Source organism: Salvia miltiorrhiza, chromosome 2 (genome assembly GCF_028751815.1).
Source record: "Salvia miltiorrhiza cultivar Shanhuang (shh) chromosome 2, IMPLAD_Smil_shh, whole genome shotgun sequence".
In the NCBI taxonomy this organism is placed as follows: Eukaryota; Viridiplantae; Streptophyta; class Magnoliopsida; order Lamiales; family Lamiaceae; genus Salvia; species Salvia miltiorrhiza.
The window spans coordinates 62,259,506-62,281,520 of record NC_080388.1 but is presented as its reverse complement, the minus strand read 5'-3'; the positions used below and the strand labels follow the sequence as shown (position 1 = coordinate 62,281,520).

The 22,015-nt window shown below is 36.1% G+C and overlaps 1 protein-coding gene across 1 annotated transcript; it reads left to right on the top strand.

Annotated features, from left to right (window-relative positions):
- Positions 1-3,838: 3,838 nt before the first annotated feature.
- On the top strand, positions 3,839-21,615 carry LOC131010929 (low affinity sulfate transporter 3). Its single transcript, XM_057938636.1, has 11 exons — positions 3,839-4,295; positions 4,402-4,450; positions 4,537-4,919; positions 5,374-5,439; positions 5,536-5,787; positions 6,432-6,558; positions 6,633-6,919; positions 19,099-19,292; positions 19,988-20,070; positions 20,744-20,820; positions 21,260-21,615. The coding sequence occupies exons 1-11, from the start codon at positions 3,981-3,983 to the stop codon at positions 21,407-21,409; spliced, it is 1,983 nt and encodes a 660-aa protein (XP_057794619.1). The 5' UTR covers positions 3,839-3,980; the 3' UTR covers positions 21,410-21,615.
- Positions 21,616-22,015: the final 400 nt, after the last annotated feature.

Sequence of the window (22,015 nt, the reverse complement as noted above, 5' to 3'; positions counted from 1 at the left end):
TGAGTGTGTTGGATGTTGAAATAATATTAATTGTTGTTAGTTCTGCTAGAAATCGAGTATATAATAGGTTGTATTACGGTAAACAAAAATTAAAATAAAAATTACAAAATTTTAGCAACTTAGCTACGGAATTTTCCGTAGCTAAATCCAAATAGCTGGTGAAGAAACTCTTGTCGCCGGATTCGGATTAGCTACGGATATTTCCGTAGCCATTTAGCTACGGATTTTTCCGTAGCTAAGTCCGTTGGTGACCGCTAGACGACGATTATGGCGACACACTCCGGCGAGGGATTTTCCGTAGCTAAATCCGTAGCTAACATTAGCGAGGGATCGGATTTCCGTAGCTAAAAATTTAGCGACGAGCGATATACCTACGGACGATATCCGTTCCCGATCCGTAGGTAAAACTGTTTAGCTACGGAATTAGTGTTTTTAGCTACGGAAATTTCCGTAGCTATTTTGCGCGAATTTTGTAGTGAGCCAAGCTCGAGCCTGATAGCACTCAGCTCGCTAAACTCGCGAACATGTTCGGATTCGATTGTTCGCGAACATGTTTGCGAGCCTGTTCACAAACCTTCAGTCGAGCTAGTACACGAGCTTTAAACGAGACGAACTCGAACTCGAATTTGAGTAACATATTAATCAAGAATTTTTTTTTTAATTTTTGATAAATTAACAATTAAATAAATAAAATTTAATGATCGCATTACGATGGACTCGAACCCAATACTTTTAACTCATTAACTACTCTATCATTAGGCCAACTCTCACACACAAATATTAGATCTTTTACTTTTTTAGGCCTTAGTCTAGTAATTTAATTTTTATTATATCTTTTACTTTTTTAGGCCTTGGTCTAGTAATTTAATTTTTACGAGTTTAGTCTGGTTAGTTAGTTTAGGTAGTTTATATATAGAAGAATTATTTATGTACACGTAAAAGAATTTATACAAGTAGCTAATGAAGCATAGCTCAAATAATAAAATTGAGGCACCAAAAATTTTCATTTATGAAAAATTTTGGATTTAATTTTGTCTGCGTGCAAATATAATAGAAAAAGAATTTATACAAGTAAAATGTAATGTGCACTATCTCCTGAAACGATAAGGTATTGCTAATTACTCTGAACTTTTATTCAAGATTATTCATATATACCCGTTCAATCTAATTGAATTAATGACTGGATTTAGTTCTTGATTAATTCGTATTTAAGGGATTGTTCTCGATAAAATAATATTTGATCATTTTAAAATATAAATGAAGAATTACTTTCAATTTTTAAATTGTGAAGGTATACAATAAATTGATCGAATGAATTTATGGTTTATGACTCGAATCAGAGGAGGGCGAAAATTCTATTTTTTTTAATCGATCATTTTTCATAGTGAAATCATCATGTTTCACATAGAATTCATCACATATTCACAGTTCGCAATTTATATTTTAAAAATAAGTTATATATATATAGGGGTTGGATAAAATAAAATTTTATTTTAAAATATAAAGTAAAAATCATTAATTTTCTTCTTTTTGAACATAAGATATATAGTATCATTCGAATTCCATAAGAGATAAAAAAAAATTAATTTTTAAAATCCATCGCTTTTCATAACAAATTTATTGTATCACGTATAGAATCATCGTAATTTCACAATTTGTAACTTTTATTTAATATGAATTTATATTGTAACTCTAATCTGACTTCAAAATGAATGAAAGTGTACATGAAAAGAAAGAATGAAAGAAAGTGATTATACATATGACATCGCTATTTATGAAGTAAAATTGTTGGATCTCACAATCACAAGAGAGAGATATGTTTGGAAGCCCCATACATAGACTTCCAAGGCTAGTGGATGAAAAAGAGTAGAGCACTAAGTAAAGCAAGAAGCAAAAGCCACAGATATTAATCCCATCAAAATGTCATGTTTCCTTCACAAAATACTGGACCATTAAATAACATGAGCATGCATACGCAGTCCACGCGCGCACTATGTCGACTATGTTAGGTGTGTTCTGCAATAGGATCGGGGCAGCCCCCTCCAATTCTTATATATATATAGAAGAAAAAAAAAAAAAAAAAGATTCGGCGAGTGTACTATATTGTATTGGGTAAAATTCGTCAACTTGACTCAAGCCCAATTAACCTTCCAAGCTGGACTAATGAGCTAAACAGCCCGATCAATCCAGCCCGACAAACTTCGAACCAACTTGGATCAATAACGGGACTGACCCAATTACTTGAGAAAACTTGTTCGCCCAGCCTGATAAGTCAAGTTATACTTATCTCAAGATCAACCTGGACCGACTCAGGATGACTACCCCACTTCAAAATCAACTTGTCTCTACAGTCCGGTTGGATAATTCGCACTTGGCCCAAGCCCATCAAGTTAGTTCGCCAACCTGGCATGACCCTAAAAAGTCCAATTGGTCCAACAGATTGGTCCATCTAGCATGGAAAGCTATAGACCGACTTGAGTCCACAACCAAGTTGAATATATCGCATACGGCCCAATGGTTATTGTTAACCTAGAAGGACAAAGTTACAAGGCCCAGCCGTAAAACCCTAAAACACGTCTCCCACCAAGCTGACGCGGTCAGACGGGTAAATCTTTGTGATCCCGTCCAAATTGCAACAACCTGGGAGATAAGGGCCTTGACGAGGCCAGACTGTAGAAACCCTAGCGGTTGGATGTCCACTATATAAACAGCCCGACTAGGTCATCAAAGGGGGACGAAATTCTACTGGCTCTCTACTCCTTGAATTCTCTCTACTCCGCCGCCAGGCTGAATACTCTTCCAAGTCGGATACGGCCAACTTGGCCTATCTCCGTCTCCCACATTCCATTATCACAACACACCGTCACCGTTTCCACCCTCCGACGCCGCCTCCAGCCTGGAATAACCACGCATTCCAGCCTGTCTTTCTCTCTCATTTAATTTCATTTGTAATTCTGCTTTGCTATTCCGTTACTGACTTGAGCGTCGGAGGTTCTACGGTCGACACCCCCACCCGGTGCTCAACCTAGGGCTCTTACGTGTTCTCGTGTTGACAGGTTGCTAGTGCCCAATCTATCCGGACGTGCAGACGTCAACTTCAATTGTAGATTTTAGCCTCTACATATATTTCGTGAGGGAATAATAATAATTAATATGGATAAGTCAATAATATTCATGAATAGTTTTTTTGTGATGCACAAATAATCATTAAAATTTAAGTTCGAAATTTGGAGGAGACGAATTTTCACAAATTAATTGAATTATGGTTATTTGTGCATTACAACCAGCTTATTCATGGATTTATACTAATTAACTTATTTTATATTTTAAAAGATGTTTTTATTTTAGCTCACCCATGTATATATATAGAGAGTGAAAGGATCCATTGAAAAAATAAATACTTTTACGAAATTGAGAAAGCATGAATAGATCAATAATTGTTATGAATCCTGAATGGCTGAAATTTTCAATATAGTAAATAGATACGTATGTTCATCAATTATATTAATTTATTCGTACAATTTTATTAATTTATTTATTATTCGTATTTCTCACTAAATATAAAATTTTCAATAAATCCAACTTTCTCTCTCTATATATATTATAGAAAAATAAGATGATAGAGATAGAATATAAACGTTATTTTAATAAACGAGCGTGGTCTTCCTGGTGACCAAAAATAAAGTAAAAAATAATTAAACCTCTTTGAGGACTAAAGGGAACGATAGATAACAAGTCTTCCTCCAGTTCTAGCCCAATCCCATTGCCACTTATAATAATCATCAAAATCTAATACCGAATTTACTTTATGCCCACATTAAATGTGAGACTGAATAAATTATAAACAGCGTGGCGCTTTCAAGGCCCCTCACGCATGGAGGATTTGTATTTAAAGTGCCATAACAGAATCTTCTATCTCTAACTCTCCTTCCTTGGCTTGGGTTCCCCCAAACACTTCAAATTAACACTAGGCAGTATCCATGGCGTCCACCACGCCAGCTGCCGAAATGGAGCTACAGCCGGTGAACGCTGTCGCGGCCGCAGCTGCCTCAGAGAGGGCCAAATGGCTGCTCAGCTCTCCCAACCCGCCCTCCCCTTGGAGGCAGGTCTACAACTCCATGAGAGAGTCAGTGCTGCCCGGAATTAAATCCGGGCAGCAGCCACGTCGGAACAAGCTCCTCGTCTTCCTAGAGGGCTTGTTCCCTATACTTAAGTGGGGCAGAAACTACAAGGCCACCAAGTTCAAGAAAGATCTCCTCGCGGGCCTTACGCTCGCCAGCCTCTGCATTCCGCAGGTGTATATTGATGATGTCATTTTTTACATGTAAAATAGAAGGTTTCGTGCATGATATAAGTTTTTGTAAAAAAAAGTACATTAATATTTGGTTATTGTTTTTTCAGAGTATTGGATATGCTAATCTAGCCAAGCTTGACCCTCAATATGGACTATGTAAGCAACGATAATCATTTATTTTTTCATAAAATAACTAATTTATTTATTTTTTATTTTTTATAATTTATGAAAAATGATGTCAGACGCGAGCGTGGTGCCGCCGTTGATCTACGCCCTAATGGGGAGTTCGAGAGAGCTGGCCGTGGGGCCCGTCGCCGTGGTCTCGCTGCTCCTCTCCGCCATGGTGTCGAAACTCGTGGACCCTGCCGCCGACCCGGCATTGTACAGGCGGATCATCTTCACCGTCACCTTCTTCACCGGCGCCTTTCAGGCCATGTTTGGCGTGTTCAGGTTTGGGTTTCTCATCGATTTTCTGTCACATGCTGCGATAGTCGGATTCATGGGCGGCGCCGCCATTGTTATCGGGCTGCAGCAGCTCAAGGGACTGCTCGGAATCAGCCATTTCACCTCCAAAACGGATGTCATCTCCGTTTCCAGCGCTGTAATCGAAGCTCTTCGTCACCAAGTAATCAAGTTTGTTTTTTTTTTTTTCTTTATTTTTGGGTCCGGAAATGGATATTAATTAGTCTGGGTTAATAGTATCGACTTAATTTGACCTTTTTTTATTATGACCTCAACATTAATTATTTTATGTTTTAAATATTACGAATTTTACAAATTTATTTAATTTTGTCCTGCATCAAAAATCTTGGCGACAATATATTTTACTTGGTTCCCCCATAAAATTATATGTTTACCGCAAAACAACGAAATTTTTAGAAGTTGGGCTAGAATTTCTTATAAATTGTAGGGTGTCTAAAACTTTTGATGTCACACCAATTTCGATTTATGAAATTTTAATTTTGAAGAAATTAATTCATAAATTTACACCTAGTTAACCGTGTTGAGGTAATAAGTAGTGTTATGTTAACTCATTTCATTTTATTCAAGAAGTTGAAGTTGAAATATTTTTGCAACAGTGGTATCCATTGAATTTCGTCCTGGGCTGTTCGTTTCTGATCTTCATTCTAGGCTGCCGGTTCATAGTAAGTTAATGACGATTAGTCGAAAAATTAATTAAACAGCCATGTTTGAGCTAATTATAGGTTAGAATTAAGTTAGGAATGAAATTGAAACTGCAGGGAAGAAGATACAAGAAGGTATTCTGGTTACCGGCCATGGTATTCTGGTTACCGGCCATGGCGCCGCTCTTCTCGGTGATGCTATCGACCCTCATCGTCTACTTAACGGAGGCCGACAAACGCGGTGTGAAAATCGTGAAACACCTCAGAGCTGGTCTAAATCCCACCTCACTTCATCAGCTCGATTTTGGAGCTCAACATGTTGGTGGAGCAGCAAAAATTGGATTGATTTGTGCACTTATAGCTCTCACCGTAAGTTTTTCTATTACCACCTCTCTCTCTCTCTCTCTCTCATGCAATGGCGGCAATGGCGGTTTTTTTTTTCTTACTGTTAAATTTGTCAGAAATTATCTTTGGTCCTTATTGACGTGACTAAATTAAAGATCGAATTGTGGAGATGAGAGGATGAGTATGGGCTGAAATTGGAGAAACGGGGAAGGAAAAGTCAAAAAGTACTGCTAAAAAGAGAATATAACAATGTTTCAAACTTTAGGTTATATAGGTTTAGTGCCTTGGACTGATGACTAGTTTCAATGTATCAAATATTTAAGTACTTTTATCATTATATATGTGTATCCATTTAGGAATAGATGAAAATGACTTTTTTACGTGAAAAACAAATAACATATGCATAAACCATATTTATTCATTTATGTATTTACGCATGTGTTGTTAGTTCTCACCAAATAGATTATTCTCATTAGATATAAAAACAATGGAGCCTCACAACATCCTGTGTCCGCCCCAGTTTGGCGAAGTCAAGGGGGGCTAGGGTGAGGTCAAGCACCTCCTCAACTATTTTTTTTTTTAAATCTTAAAAATTAAAAGTTTTCAAAAAAAAAAAAAGTTAGTTTGTTTGTGGTGGATTAAATATGTTAGTATTGGGTGTGGTGCAGGAAGCTATAGCTGTTGGGAGGTCTTTTGCTTCGATTAAAGGGTACCATTTGGATGGGAACAAGGAGATGGTTGGCATAGGATGCATGAACATTGTTGGATCTTTGACTTCTTGCTATGCTACAACTGGTGAGATATATATACAATTAAGTTTTGATAATGAAGTAGGTAGGTAGGATTAATTTGTGATGGATGGGATGCAGGTTCGTTTTCTCGAACAGCGGTGAACTTCAGCGCAGGGTGCGAGAGCGTGGTATCCAACATTGTGATGTCAATCACAGTGTTGATAGCGCTGCTGTTTTTGACGAGATTATTATACTACACACCACTCGCAATATTGGCTTCCATAATCTTGTCAGCCTTGCCTGGCCTTATTGACATAAACGCAGCTTATAACATATGGAAGGTCGACAAGTTGGATTTCATCGTTTCTCTTGCCGCCTTCTTTGGTGTCTTGTTTGGCTCCATCGAAATCGGCCTCCTCGTCGCGGTATTTCTCATTTCCATTTCTTTTTCTACATCTTATATCTAATCAAAATACTACTATTTCATTTCTCCATTAATAATGGAGTCGGAATTTAAAGTACCCACTTTGATTACTCATCTTACAAAATTACCCACCCATATAAGATGTCTTATAAAACTACCCACTTTGCAATTGATGGTGATAGATTTGCATAGTTTTCCGTTAAAGTTCTTACACTTTTCTTACAATTGTGTAAGATAATGTGTAAGAGAGGTAGTTAAATATGACTCTAAATCTGAGGACACGTTAAAATAATAGCAATTGTTGGATAAAAAATTTATAGAATCATATATTATGAATCAAGAAAACATAATAGAGCTTAAAAATTCACTATTATGTATATTATACAATAAAAAAAATATTATGAAACAAATGGCATAATTAGCCGCCGGAATTTCATAGCCGCTACTCAGTAGCCGCGCATATTTGGTACCGGCGGCTACTGTTCACGGCTATGAATTTCTGGCGGCTAATTACGCCATTTGCAACAAAAAAATATTATGAAACAAATGGCGTAATTAGCCGCCGGAATTTCATAGCCGCGTATATTTGGTACCGGCGACTACTGTTCACGGCTATGAATTTCCGGCGGCTAATTACGCCATTTGCAACAAAAAAATATTATGAAACAAATGGCGTAATTAGCCGCCGGAATTTCATAGCCGCTACTCAGTAGCCGCGTATATTTGGTACCGGCGGCTGCTGTTCACGGCTATGAATTTTCAGCGGCTAATTACGCCATTTGTTTCAACATATTTTTTTGTTGCATAATATATATAATAGTGAAGTTTTTAGTCCTCTTACTAATGTTTTTATAACACAAACGTAACCTAATTTTTTTATAACTTTTCAAACATAAAGTATACATACATTGTGAAAATGACGTGAGTTGGGTATTTATTGTCTCTTCATCAGATTTTGAACCAAATCCATTGTGAAAGTGACGTGAGTTGGACGCATTACAAAAAACCAAGCATGTCAGGCTTTGACTTTTTGACTATGGGTTTGGGTGGGTAGTTTTGTAAGACATGTTAGGTAGATTCCCCTATTCACAGTTAATAATGTGCCATCTATAAATTAAATCAACTTCTTATACAAATTGTTTTTCATAAAAATATTAGAAAACTATTAGAAATATATATATATATATATATATATATATATATGTGTGTGTGTGTGTGTGTGTGCGCGCGCGCGCAGTGGCGGATGGGGGGCTCCCAATTTTTGAGTTTTTTTTAATATAGATATATATATATATATTTTATTTTATATATTTTTTTTTTGATCAGTAAAATTAAATTTTTATTGAGATAAAAAGCAAGGCACAAGAGATGCCAATCAAAACAAGAATGAAAGATTGAAACCCTTTGAGCACCACATGGTGAAAGGGATTCTCAACTCCAAAACTTTATAAACCTCATTCCAACTCCAAAGTCTACCCTTGATCTGTAAAACAAGTCTCTCAATATCCCAAATTTTTCCTTGAAAACGACTCTCGTTTCTTTTTTCCCAAAGCGACCAAACCGTTCCCATCCATAACGCATTTAGCAATCTTCTTCCTTTCTTCTTTTTGGCAGCAGAGATGAAGGAAGTGTAGTGATGAAGAGTACCTCTAGGATTTGCCGTTTTGATGTGTAACCATTGGAAGATTTGGTCCCACACCGCCGCAGTTTTCGGGCAATGAAGAAACAGATGTTCCGTCGACTCCTCTCCAGCGACGCAGGCGTTGCATCCTCTCTCTTCCCAGCTAATTTGAATTTGTCGTTTTCTCAAGTTGTCACAGGTAGCCAAACGATTTCTAAGACATCTCCACGCCGTCACCTTGGCTTTGTGTGATGTTGGAGCCTCCCAAACCATAGCCATCTCAGCCGGTTGAGTTTGTTGCGCCTCTCTGGAAGCCGCCACCAAATCATAAGCCGACTTTGTTGAGAATTTACCGTCCGTAGTTGCCCTCCAAATCCATCCATCAGTTAAACCTGCAGAAGGAACAAAAGCAGCAACAAGTCTCAAAAGTTCCCCCACCTGACCAGTCTCCCTTTCCCTCAAATCCCTCCTCCAATTCACCGACCACACCCACTCTTCTCCTTCCCAAAACCCACTCTCTCCGACGAGGCCTTTCTTATTCGAACACAAGTTATACAATCTCGGGAAAGAGAACTTAAGAGGTTTGCTAATAGCCCACACGTCCTCCCAGAACATTGTATTCATCCCATCCCCGAGACGGTGTTGAAGGTGATCAATGAACCATCTATCATCTCTTCCTCCCCCTTTCTCTACAATTTTCGCCCACCACCCCAACTGCCCACTTCTTCCCACCACCGAGCAATCCCCCTCTTCGCCCCAGAGAAGTTCCCCATAAATAGATTTGATCACTCTCGCCCACAAAGCTCCCCCATCCACCAAAAATCTCCAAAGCCATTTAATTAACAGAACATGATTAAACCATTCCACATCCCGAAATCCAAGACCTCCTGTTTTCTTATTGGAACACAAGGAGCTCCATTTAAACCAGGTGATTTTTCCCGACTGAGAGCCTCCACCCCACAGAAATCTGGAGAACAAGGAATTGAGATTCTTGAGCACAGTCTTGGGAATGAAAGCGTAGGCCAGTTGATATACCGGAATCGATTGAAGCACCGCTTTAACAAGAGTGATCCTCCCCGCCAAAGAGAGAGGTCTTTTTCTCCAGCTTGCAATTTTGTTTGAGACTTTATCCACCAAGAACTTCCACTCGCTAACACCATTGCTTCGGCCGCCAATTTTGGTTCCCAAGTAAAGACACGGGAAGGAAGCAATCTTGCAATGGAGAAACGAAGCCCATATCCTCTTGACAGACACATTCACTCCCACCGTCATCAGGCTGCTCTTGGCGAAGTTGACAGCAAGACCAGAGATAAAATGAAAGATAAGCAACAGACTTTTCAGAGATTCCACATTTCGGTCATCAGCCTCTAAAATAAAGATGGTGTCATCCGCGTACTGGAGGTGTGTAATTGGCACTTCATCCTTACCAATCTTAACCGGAAACAATAACTGTCGTTCCACTGCCCTCTCAACGAGCGCATTCAACCCTTCCGCGACAATGAGGAACAAGAAGGGAGACATCGGGTCGCCCTGTCTCAAGCCTCTCTCCATTTTGAAATCTCCCGTTGACGACCCGTTAACTAGGACACTTGCCGTGGCTGACTGTAGACACCCTTGAATCCATTTCCTCCAAATCCCATCGAAGTTCATTCTGTCAAGCAAAGTATCCAAAAAGTCCCATTGAACTGAATCGAAAGCTTTGGCAAAGTCAATCTTAAAGAAGATCCTGCTTCGTCGCTTCTTCTTTGACTCAACAACAGCTTCATTCAAAATGACCGCCCCATCGAGAATGAACCGCCCTTTAACGAAAGCGCTTTGATTATCAGAGATGATCGACCCCATCACCTTCGTCAGTCTCCCCGCCAAGATCTTTGCAATGATTTTATACAAGCTGGTAATGAGCGAGATTGGGCGAAATTCATTCAACGAATCAGCCCCTTCTTTCTTCGGTATTAAAACGATAAAAGAAGCATTACCTCCTTTAGGAATTTTTCCGTTCGCGTGGAAGTCCTTCAAGACCTGGAGGATATCCTCCTTAACAACATCCCAAGCCGATCTCCAGAATGAAAAGTTAAAGCCATCAGGTCCTGGATTCTTATCGCCAGAACAGCTCCAGACCGCTTCTTTAACTTCTTCAGGTTCAAAACCTCTAATCAGCCAATTTCTCTCCTCATCAGAGATTTTCCTTCTCACAAAGTCAATGGGAATAACAGGCATCTGTCTATTTTTCCGCTTGAAAAAGGTTTCAAAATGATTTCTCACCCTAGCTTTTACCTCTTCCGGTTTGGAGATCCATGAGTTATCAAAGATCAGTCCGCCTATGTCGTTCTTCAACCGCCTCCCTTTAATCGCTTTATGGAAGAAGCCAGAATTCACATCTCCCTCCTTAAGCCATTTCAGTTTAGCCTTCTGTTGTAAAGTCATCTGCTTATGCTTCAGCTGAAGGGAAAGGAGAGCTTGGAGCTCATTTCTTCTGATAACATCCACTTCGCCTAAACAACTCTGCTCGTCTAGCTCATCTTTCTGTTGTAACTCCTTCTTTAATTCGTGAATTTTAGAATCAATCTCACCAAAGGATGTGCGATTCCAAATTTTTAAAGCCTCTCGAAGTTTCTTCAATTTCTCCTTAACTACGAAAAAGCTCCATCCCTGACAGTCAGTCCCCGTCCACACTTTCTTTACAACTTCTTCAAAGTCCGGGTGATTTGTCCAAGCATTTAGGAACCTAAAAGGTTTTGGTCCCCAATCCTCCGTTCTAGTAGTGAGAACAATCGGACAGTGATCCGAGATCGAACGCTTAAGACCGCGTGCAGAACTTCCTTCCCAAGTAAGCATCCAAGTTTCGTTAACAAGGAAACGATCGATCTTGCTCTTGCATTTGCCATTGGGCTTGTACCAAGTGTACTTTCGACCTTGTGTATGAATTTCCTTCAGATCATTCCCCCCAATAAATTCCTCGAAAAACCTCGCCTCCGACGCTCGAAACGTCTCCCCGCTGCCCACCCTCTCTTCTCTTCTCCTGACTGCGTTAAAATCTCCCAAAATACACACACTTCGATCCATATTCTGTTCAACAATAGAACCAATTGCATCCCAGAGAATCCTCTTATCCTTTGATTCAGTTGGCGCATAAACATTGATAATGCAACATAAGAGACCGCCCTCCTTAAACCTACCGTTAACAACCACGGCCCCCGGTAAATCCCAAGAACTAGATGCTTCGAATACCTCCCTATTCCATAAACACGCAATTCCCCTAGCTCTCCCCTCAGAGTTCCTGATTGCCTTATCTGTGTTATTAAACCCCCACCAAGAATTACAAAAAACATCACTAAAAGTCTCCATTTTTGTCTCTTGTAAACAACAAATGTCAATCTTATGCCCTCTTACAAGTTCAAAAACATCTCGTTGTTTCGCAATGCTCCCCAAGCCCCTAATGTTGTATGACAGTAAATTCATGGACAATTCATCTGACACCCAGCATTATCGAAGGAAAGGAAGTTACCTTGCATCTCGATTTGGCGGACAATCACCTCTTCTTCAGTCTGACTTGAAAGCCCTAACTTCTTCCCAAAGTCCCAGATTTTCTGACCTGAAATTCCCCCCTCCTTTGTCGAAAGCAACCCTTTTTGAATTTCCCCAGCGTATTCCTCCCCTGCGGCCTCCTCCCCTCTCCCATTTAGTGGTTCTATTTCAGAGATGAAACGCCCCCAATTCTCCTTCTCCCTCGCTTTATTCTTCTTTTTCCCTTTACCTTTTTTTCCATTTGTGCATCGGGGATCAACCCTTTTGTTGTTGGAAGGCATCCTCTCTTCCCCTGCTTGGGAGCCCAAAGAATCATCGTTTTCGGTCCTAGCCACTTCCTCAGCATGTTTGTTTTCTTCTACAATAACATTCACGTCGAGACTCTCACTGTTATCTTCCAGATCGTCAAATCCCCTTTGTACAAGAATGGATTCCTTTTCTCTCACGGCAGGAACCGTGAGCAAGGAAAAAGGTACCTCACAAAAGTTTTCGACATGACGACAAGGGGACTCCAATAAGTTTCCACTTGGGCTTTTGTCTTGGTCCTTTGAGTTTTCGGCCCAAAGGAGGCTATCCTCCTGCTCGGGCCTGCAAGAAGACTGGCCTAAACCTTCGGCAACAACCACATTCAAAAGCATTTTCGAGCCTCCCAACGTTGTCTCCTCATGATTGGTAACCTCGACTGAGGTGTCTGCAACGATTTGTTGCGAAAGAATCGAAGAGTTCAATTCTTGGAAAACCGAAACTTCTTGCGAAGGAATCGAAGAGTTCAATTCTTGGAGAACCGAAACGTCTCCATCTCCCACACCGATGTCGTCCATCATTCCGATGGTAGCAATAGCCGGATCCATGGACTCCGCTCCGTCCGACCATCCTGAATCCGATTCCAATTCAGATTCTGACTCATCTAAATCCGGTTCTTCGATCAAGGACGAGAGAGGGTTATCCTGAATTTCTTCAATGCGAAGTGTGAAACTAGCTCCATCAATGCAGCACTCAAATACTTGCTCAATGGATTTGAGACCTGTAGAGATTTGGATCAAAGCTTCGTCCAATTTCTCTCTTTCCTTCGTCAGTTCGTGAATTTTCAATACCCGGCCAAAGTTTGCCGTCACCGAATCAAAGAAACGAGAGTTCCATGCATGAAGCGGGATTCCAATCCATCTCGTCCAAATAGCTCGCTGCTGGTGCACATCAACGAAGTTCCATTTCCTCTTCCAAAGAAACCAGAAGTCGCTCCATTCATCCAACTCCTTGAGAACTTCTTGTGTTGACAGATCGCAAATACTTCTGATGAGCACCAAACTTCCCCCCATCGTCGAAACTTTCAATTTCCCGGCACATTCACTGTTGATTTCTTCTTTTATTTCATCCCAGGAGAAATCATCTTTGATGAAACCTGTGAATGTTCCTTCAAGCCACTTAGAATCCTCCTCCGAAGTTTTGAATTGTAGCTTTTCTCTTGTGCAGGGTTCTCCTTCAGAGACTCCAGTGAGAACTTCTTTAAAAGAAACTCCCGGCTTCTTCTTTGCAGAATCCAAAAAATTGAAGCAGTCTGTTTTCTTTCCAATATCTCTTTTTGTGTCGAACCTCATTTTTTCTTCATCCTTCACCACCCTCTCAAACCTTGGTTTAAAAACCCTAATTTTGTAGCTTCCAATCCAAAGTTGATTCAATTGTTCAAGCAGACCTTCCGTGTCCTCGACACCTTCGAATCGGACAAAGCCGAAAGGCTTCCCTTTTTTATCTCTCTTTTTGGGACAGAAAATGTCAGTCGGAACGCGAATGGCACCAAACTTCCTTTTCAAGAAATTAAAGCTGCAATCTTCGGGGATGTTGTTAAAGAAGAAGGTGACTATCTGGGATCTCGAAAGAGGTTTAACCCCAGTTCCACTCCTCCAAGTCTTCGGCTGCCTATGAAAGTTATTGCTTCGTTGATACACCACATTGCCTTCTGCTCCGGTCCTCTCGTGCCCCCTTCTCCTCACCACCCTCCAAACCTCCTCACGACTCATGCTCTCCGGTCAATGGACAAGGAAAAAGAACTCTTAACCAAACAACTTCAAGTTACTCCACAATTATTTCAACTCCAACAGCCACTGGTCAGATCGAAAACATTCAAGGTATTCAACTATCTCAAATATCCATTCCAGTAAGCATTCATATCCAATCATGATCAGTTTCATAACAGAAAACCATTGCAACCACCAATTACAGTATGTATGAGAACTCTATTCGTGTTTTGCTAAGACAAATCAGTGCAAACCCAAACTCCAAACTCCAAACCATTCGCCATTTTCATAGTAGAGAAGAGACTACAACTTAGCTTTAAAGAGAAGTGACGACTGCCTGCTCTGAATCGGACCTGCTCTGAATCTGAAAACGGCACGGCGATATACTGGGAGGAATTGACCGAGGGAGGTTTGGGAAGAAGCCAATCAGATCTTGGCCGAGAGAGACTAACGGCGTTGAGATCGGTGGCTGGCTGGGAGACGTTGAGATCGGTGGCTGGCTGGCCGAGAGAGATCGATGGCTGGCCGAGATAGACTCTCGCCAAGTCGCCTCACTCGAACTGTCTTCCGGGAGGTTGGGTCGCTGCGTTTTAAGGTCGGCGGAAGCAGCTGCTACTTCCTTGCAAGGCGTGATCGAACCGGTGCGATGGGGCGGCGGGTTTGAGTGAGACCGAGGCGTCGGTCAGATCTGGGCAGTGGTTGCTGGCTGCTGGCTGCAGGCGCTGAAGCGGTGCCGGCCTGCTGGCTGCTGGCTGCTACCTACTGGTGCTGGGCGTGAGGCGTGTGCGCGGATATATCTATATATATGTGTATATGTCTATATAAATAAGAAATAGAAAAAATATATATAATACAATTATCTATTATATTAAGTGATTGTTAAAAAAATGTATAAAAATTAAGTGTACGGAATGCTAAAAAAAATTATTTCGGGAGCGTCCGTGTAAATGTCTTCAAACGTCGTAGATCAATAAATTCAGCCCCCTCTAACCTCAAATCATGGATCTGCCCTTCAGTGTGTGCGCGCGCATGTGTAATTTTTGAAGGAGATAGCTAGCTTTAATAAGTGGCAATTCACTGTGTGTGCATATATAGTGATCTCATTGACCTTTAAAATAACCGAAAGTGAGAAATGACACGATATAATCATAAACATTATATGAGAGAATTAGCTAGACGACTGTGTACATAAGGATTCTCCCATATTTTGGTCTAACTATACAGTGATACCAAATTTAATTGTATGACTGTATTTCATATTGCACCGGGTCAATGAACATGAATCATATATATATATATATATATATATATATAGGGTTATATAAATCTACAAAATTATGTATAAAAATTATTGAAAAAACTATGATTATATATATCCATATAGGTGTGTACGTAGTGTGATATATATATATATACAACACAAAAATATTATGTATATATACAAGCCTACCAATCATGCACTATGTGGGGGTTAAATCATTGCACCAATAATAGGTTTTAGTTAAGAATATTAATGTCTTAATAAAGTTGAAAAAGAGTTTTGTTTATTGGTGGGGGCCGTCATATATTCTATGATATTGAGCTCGATAATTAGATGTGACAAAAGTTGAAATTGTAAATAAAGTTCCATATATGTCCCATGATAGTTGACTCATGTCAATGTCGTGTTGTGTGTGAGACCAATTTGTTGACTAGTGAAATCCGATTCTTGGATTGTGACACCACCATAAACGAAAATACACACACTAATATCATCCACCAAACTCCAAATATGCATAGTAGTATTTTTTTTAGTGTAATATAATTAATCTTATAAAAATGTCCAGGTTCAATGAACCAAAAAGTTATTTTAGTTTGCGAGATATTTTAATTTCATATCTAAATCATAGAAACAAACACATAGATGTTTCGAGAGAACATACATTTGATCACATTATCGAACCATCATGTAAGTGTTGAATGGGTAAAAACAAGTATATATATATTTTTATAAAAATATGCATTGTGTGTGAATAGATAAAAATACTCTTAGTTGTTGATGACTTTACTTATTTTTTGTGAACAATCTTAACACATTCTTACACAATCGTGAATCAGATCTAATTTTGTGAACAATGATAGTGCTTTATGTTATTTTATACTATTTGAATTTAATTTATCGATTTACTTACTAAAATGTCAAATAAATTAATATAATAATGCACTTTCAAAATTAATTTTTCACAATAAAATTTAATTTCTGACACGAAAATATATTTGCACGACCAAAAAAATATTTACCCGATTGAAAATGGAAATGGGCAAATGAATTTGCCCACCTTTAGACATTTTATAGTCAACGTTTGTTGAATTAACTGATTTGTTGAGAAAGTATAAAATATAAGAAAAAGTAAGATTTTTCTCCAAAATATTATTGTGAAAGTGATAAAGGCAATTGAGGCACAATTTATTATCGGGGTTATTGCCGAAAAGTACTCATAGTTTATCAATTTTCTAATTTATAACATGACCATATAATTTGATCAGAAAATACACCAATTTTTAATTTAGTCGCAATTATAACATGATCTTATATATAATTTGACCAAAAAATACATCAAATTTTAATTTAATTTCAATTATAACGTGACCTTATTTAGATCATTGTTCATCATCAAAGATGTATGTATTGATATTTATTGTAATTTCATATTAAATTGTTATGTGTAAATTATTGTTAATTGATTGATTTATTTTTATAAAGATCGATTAAGTTAGATGATTAATTATTTTTTATTAATTGTTTCATAATATATATATATATATATATATATATATATCAAGATATTATATTGATTGTTTAAATATACATAAATATATGTGTATGTGTGTGCATATATATATATATATATATATATATATATATATATATATATCTACGTTTTCAACACACAAATGTATAGGTATAAATTTGATTTTAATATTCTTTTAATATATTACATACTCCCTCCGTCCACGAAATGAGTACCCATTTGTGGACGGCACGGGTTTTAAGAAATGTATGGAGTGTAGTGTGAATAGTTTAAGGGTCCCACTTTTTTAGTGTATTAATTAAATAGATGTGTGGGGTACACTTGCCAAAAAGGGAAATGGGTACTCATTTCGTGGACGGACGAAAAAGGAAATATGGGTACTCATTTCGTGGACGGAGGGAGTATATAATAAGTATTTATCTATTTAAATTATGAAATTATAAAATATTAGGATCAATAAATAATTAGGTACATATGTAATAGGAACTATGTTAAAAAGTAGATAATATTATATGGAGTATTATTTACATATATGAAATAAGTATGAAAATCGTAATTTTTTAGAACTATTTATATAATCGAATATAGATGTATATACATCAAATATATATGTACATGTATATATATATATATATATATAGTATATTGTGATATGAAAAGAAAATTAAAAATATTTAATGTTAAATTTTGATATTATTATACTAAATAATAAGGTCATGTTATAATTGTGATTACAATTTCAAGTTATAAGATCATGTTATAATTGCGATTAAATTGAAAATTGGCATATTTTCTGGTCAAATTATAAGAATATTATAAATCAAAAAATTAGTAAATTATAAGTATTTTCCAGCAATAACGCTATTTATTATCGTAAAAGTTGGGACGATAACTCATTTCTGTATTTCATCGTCTACTATATATAACGTAATAATTATAGAGTAGGCCTCATTTTGCTATTGTAAATTAAAATATTTATGAATATATTACTCATTTTTCATTCTTATCTTTCCATTCGCTTTTTAGTGGAAGTGAAAATGACATTTCATCTAGAGGCCCCAAACTGTTGTGTCGAGTGATAATGTCAACAAACATCATTTCTGCCCAATGAAACTTCGTTTTCTAGTTTTTGTCTTTTTAATGGTGAAATTAAGTTGCTATATAACTAGAATAGAAAACATCATTATTATATCTAGTTTTTCATGTGTGGTTTGTCGTCATAGTAATATGAATTTATTTAAAGTAGAGACTGTAGATTTTTATAAATTAAAGAAAATAAAAAAGATAATTTATAAACGAAGAATTTATAGTCATCCTAAGAAAATTGTAAAGTGAAATTTGATGAAGTGTTCTAATTGGTAGGTCCCATAAACTTCTATGTAACTCGACATTTGTTCGAATTAGAATTATAAACACCAATCCATAATTCCATATTCATTTGAAATTAGGATGGACCGCGGCCTTTTATAAAGTTCCAAAAATATCACAATTTATTTATTAGTTGAAAGAAAAGTCTCAGCCAACAAACTACGCTTCATTATCATTTAAGGTTTTTTTTTTCTTTTTTTCTTTTTCCTTATATAATTACTAATAAGAAAATAAATCAACAGATACACTTCATCTTCTTCGTCATATTTTTTCATAAGAAAAAGAGATAGGAAACTTGAGGTCTTGTAGCAACTACAAAACTCTTTAATTTTTTATATAATTAATAGATTTAATTGTCTATAAATTCACAATTTTTTATCATTTTTTTTCCAACGACATTTAAAGTTTATAAATTTATCCTCCACTTAAAAATTCATTCTTAAAGTTTTCACGGAGTATAACTATCCTAAAATTAAATTCCACTACAAAAAACATGGGATATTTACCGACGGCAAACGCCGTCGGTAATCCCCTGAATTCCCGTCGGGGTATAACTATCCTAAAATTAAAGTTGAGTTGGACATCAGAATTGCCAACATGGCGCGACCGTCTTACAAGTGAAATGACTCTAGCCTTATACAATCACGCTACGCTAACAATTTCGATGTTCAGCTCAACTTTAATTTTGTGACAATTGTACTACGTGAAAATATTAAGAATGAATTTTTAATTAATGAATTAATTTATTAATTTTAAATATCGTGAGAAAAATTAAAAAATAACAAAAGTTTGTGAATTTACAAGTAATTCTAATTAACAAATCTTTTTTTTGTGATTGGGAGTCCCATTTTATTGGATGCAGGTAGGAATTTCATTTGGGAAGATAATTCTGCTGTCTATCAAACCTAGTACAGAAGTACTCGGTAGATTACCAGGAACAGATATTTTCTGCAGCGTTAATCAATTTCCCGTCGCCACCAAAATTCCAGGCATCATCATTATTCGAATTAATTCTGGAACATTGTGCTTTGCAAATGCTAATTTCATTCGAGAAAGGTCCAATTTTTATTATTATTATTTGGGTTACCATAATTTGTATCCTCAATTTTTGATATTTTTCAAAATGTCTTCAATGTGCACTTTTTACTTCAAAAATCTTCAACTTCGAAAATAACTTATATATATATATATATATATATATATGGCGTCTTACAAAATTCAACGATTTCAGTGGATTTTTAAGCGAGTTCTTTGGATTTAAGATTTTTTCTGCAATTTAAATAACACAAAATCGCCTATGCACCCGGGGTATTAGTGTCATTTTAATATAGTGATAATGTCATTTAATGTTAGTGTCATTTCAATATATAGTGTTATTTATATAACATGATAGTGTCATTTATAAAACAAAATAATGTTAGTGTCATTCCAAGATAGTGTTAGTGTTAGTGTCATTTATACTCGGGTGTATGGTACACCCAAGTGTACAGAAGACCACCTCTTTAAATAATGTAAATTTTGGTGACGCATTTCATTATTACGTCGTCAGATTCTATAAGTCGGGACATAAAATCAAACTGTTTTTTTTAAGTTAAAGAGTATTAAATTAATAAAAAAAAGTTAAAGGACATTTCTTTAAAAATAGTAAAAGTTGAGGATACAAAGTCTAATTAACCTTTATTATTTTTTGTTTCAAACTAATTAATGATCTTATTATCAGAATATGTAAATTTATTTCTAATCATGTTCAGGATTTTGAAGTGGTTGTCCGATGAAAATGAGATCAACGGAAGTAATAAAGCAGGGATTCGTGTCATGATCCTCGACATGACCAGTAAGTTGTGTGTTTATATATCATTTTCAGTTTTTTTGGATGATATTATTTTATAGAGTGAACTAATAAAAAGTCCGATAAAGATAAAAACTGGTTAATAAGATAAAAAAGAATAAAAATACCATTTTCACACAATTTTAATTTTATTAATATAATAATAATAAGTCATAATCACGCGTTCTTTAGTAGTAAATTGACCTTATTTTGTATAATTCACTATCAAAATCCTTCTTAGTTGTCTATTTTGCCTACAATTGATCACAATCACAAAACTTTTTAGTTGTAAATTGATCTTATTTTGCTAATCTTCTTAGTTAAGAATTGATTTTATTTTGCCTATAATTTACCATGACGAATAATTTTAATCATGAATTAAGACTAATTCACTTGAATTAAGGATAAAAATCATTCTTTAAGGGTGTGTTTTGGTCAATTTGCTCAATTCCAAGTTTTGAATTTATAAGAAAAATGCTTAAAGACACATATAACATAGTATTTGTTGGAATCTTAGGTGTAGATATGAAATAACACTTAACGAGATTCACTTGAACTTGAATTTCAAATTGATCACTTGCTAGCCTATGAGAGTTTAGAGCTTGTAGAGTTTATCGCAACAAATTTATTTTCAATTTTAAATTTGAAGTTGATTTGATATTTTTATATTATTACGCAGATGTAATGAACATCGATACCACCGGAATTCATGCTATGGAGGAGCTGCACAGAGAACTGATTTCTCGAGGGATAGAGGTAAGCCAAAAAAAGAAAATAATAATACCCTATTTTTCTCAAAAATACATATATGCATATGTTGTTTCATTCTTGGATATGAATATCAATCTAACTTGAAACTACTGATAAAGCTCAAATAAACCAAAAAAATAAGGATTATGGTTTTAAAAAAATCAAAATTATTTAAGCTCTATCGAGCTGATTCAAAATTGAGTGGTTGCCATAAAGTATTTTCAATGTCAGTCCAACATGAAACGACTGATAAACTGAAATAAATCGAAAAATGAGGAGTATTAATTATCATCGAAAACTTCTAGATCAAAACAAATTCCGCTCTATCCTAAATTAAATGGGGTATACCTGATTAATACTCATATTGCAATTGCATTGACTATTTGAATTGAATAAAATGTGTTGCTAATTTTATTTATTTTTCCTTATATTGAATTATATATAGTTAGCAGTGGCAAATCCAACATGGCAAATGATTACAAAAATGAAAGCAGCAAATTTAGTCGAAAAAATGGGAGCGGAATGGATTTTCCTGTGTGTAGGTGATGCAGTGGAGGCATCTCTCCGTCTCAAAATGAATATGTATAGTTGTTAAATTTATGAATTGAGTGTGAACTAATATTGCAATAAGATAAATACTAAGGTGAACTTAGTTTAGTTGATAATTTTTCCCCCTTTAATTAATAGAACGAAATTAAAGTCTGCATTTGATGTGCGTGGGTGTGGAGTGTGTGAGTTGTAATAATTTAATAATAATAAAACAATATAAATTTGTGAAATATCAACGTTTCGATTTATATATATGTGTTTATTATTATAATTTTATTCATATAATTGCAACAAATTATTTCGTTTTGTATTATTGTGGTATTATTATATTATGATGTCATTGTTTGAAATTTGCTAGTTATTAGTATTATATACTATTGTATAGTTTTGTAACACAGTATTTCTAATTATTTATTGAATATAAGTATAATTTGTGTTCCTAATTCTAGCGACATTTAAAGAATATGTCTCAAATTTACATTTTAAAAAATCCAAAGTTTACTTTGAAAATTGTCTCCAACTTATTATTATATTTATGGGTTATTGGCATATAAATACATCAACTTTGCACAAATTTTGGTTTTTAACATGAACTTTAAAAAGTGTCAAAAAATACACCAATTTATTGATTATAGTAATTTTAACATGAATT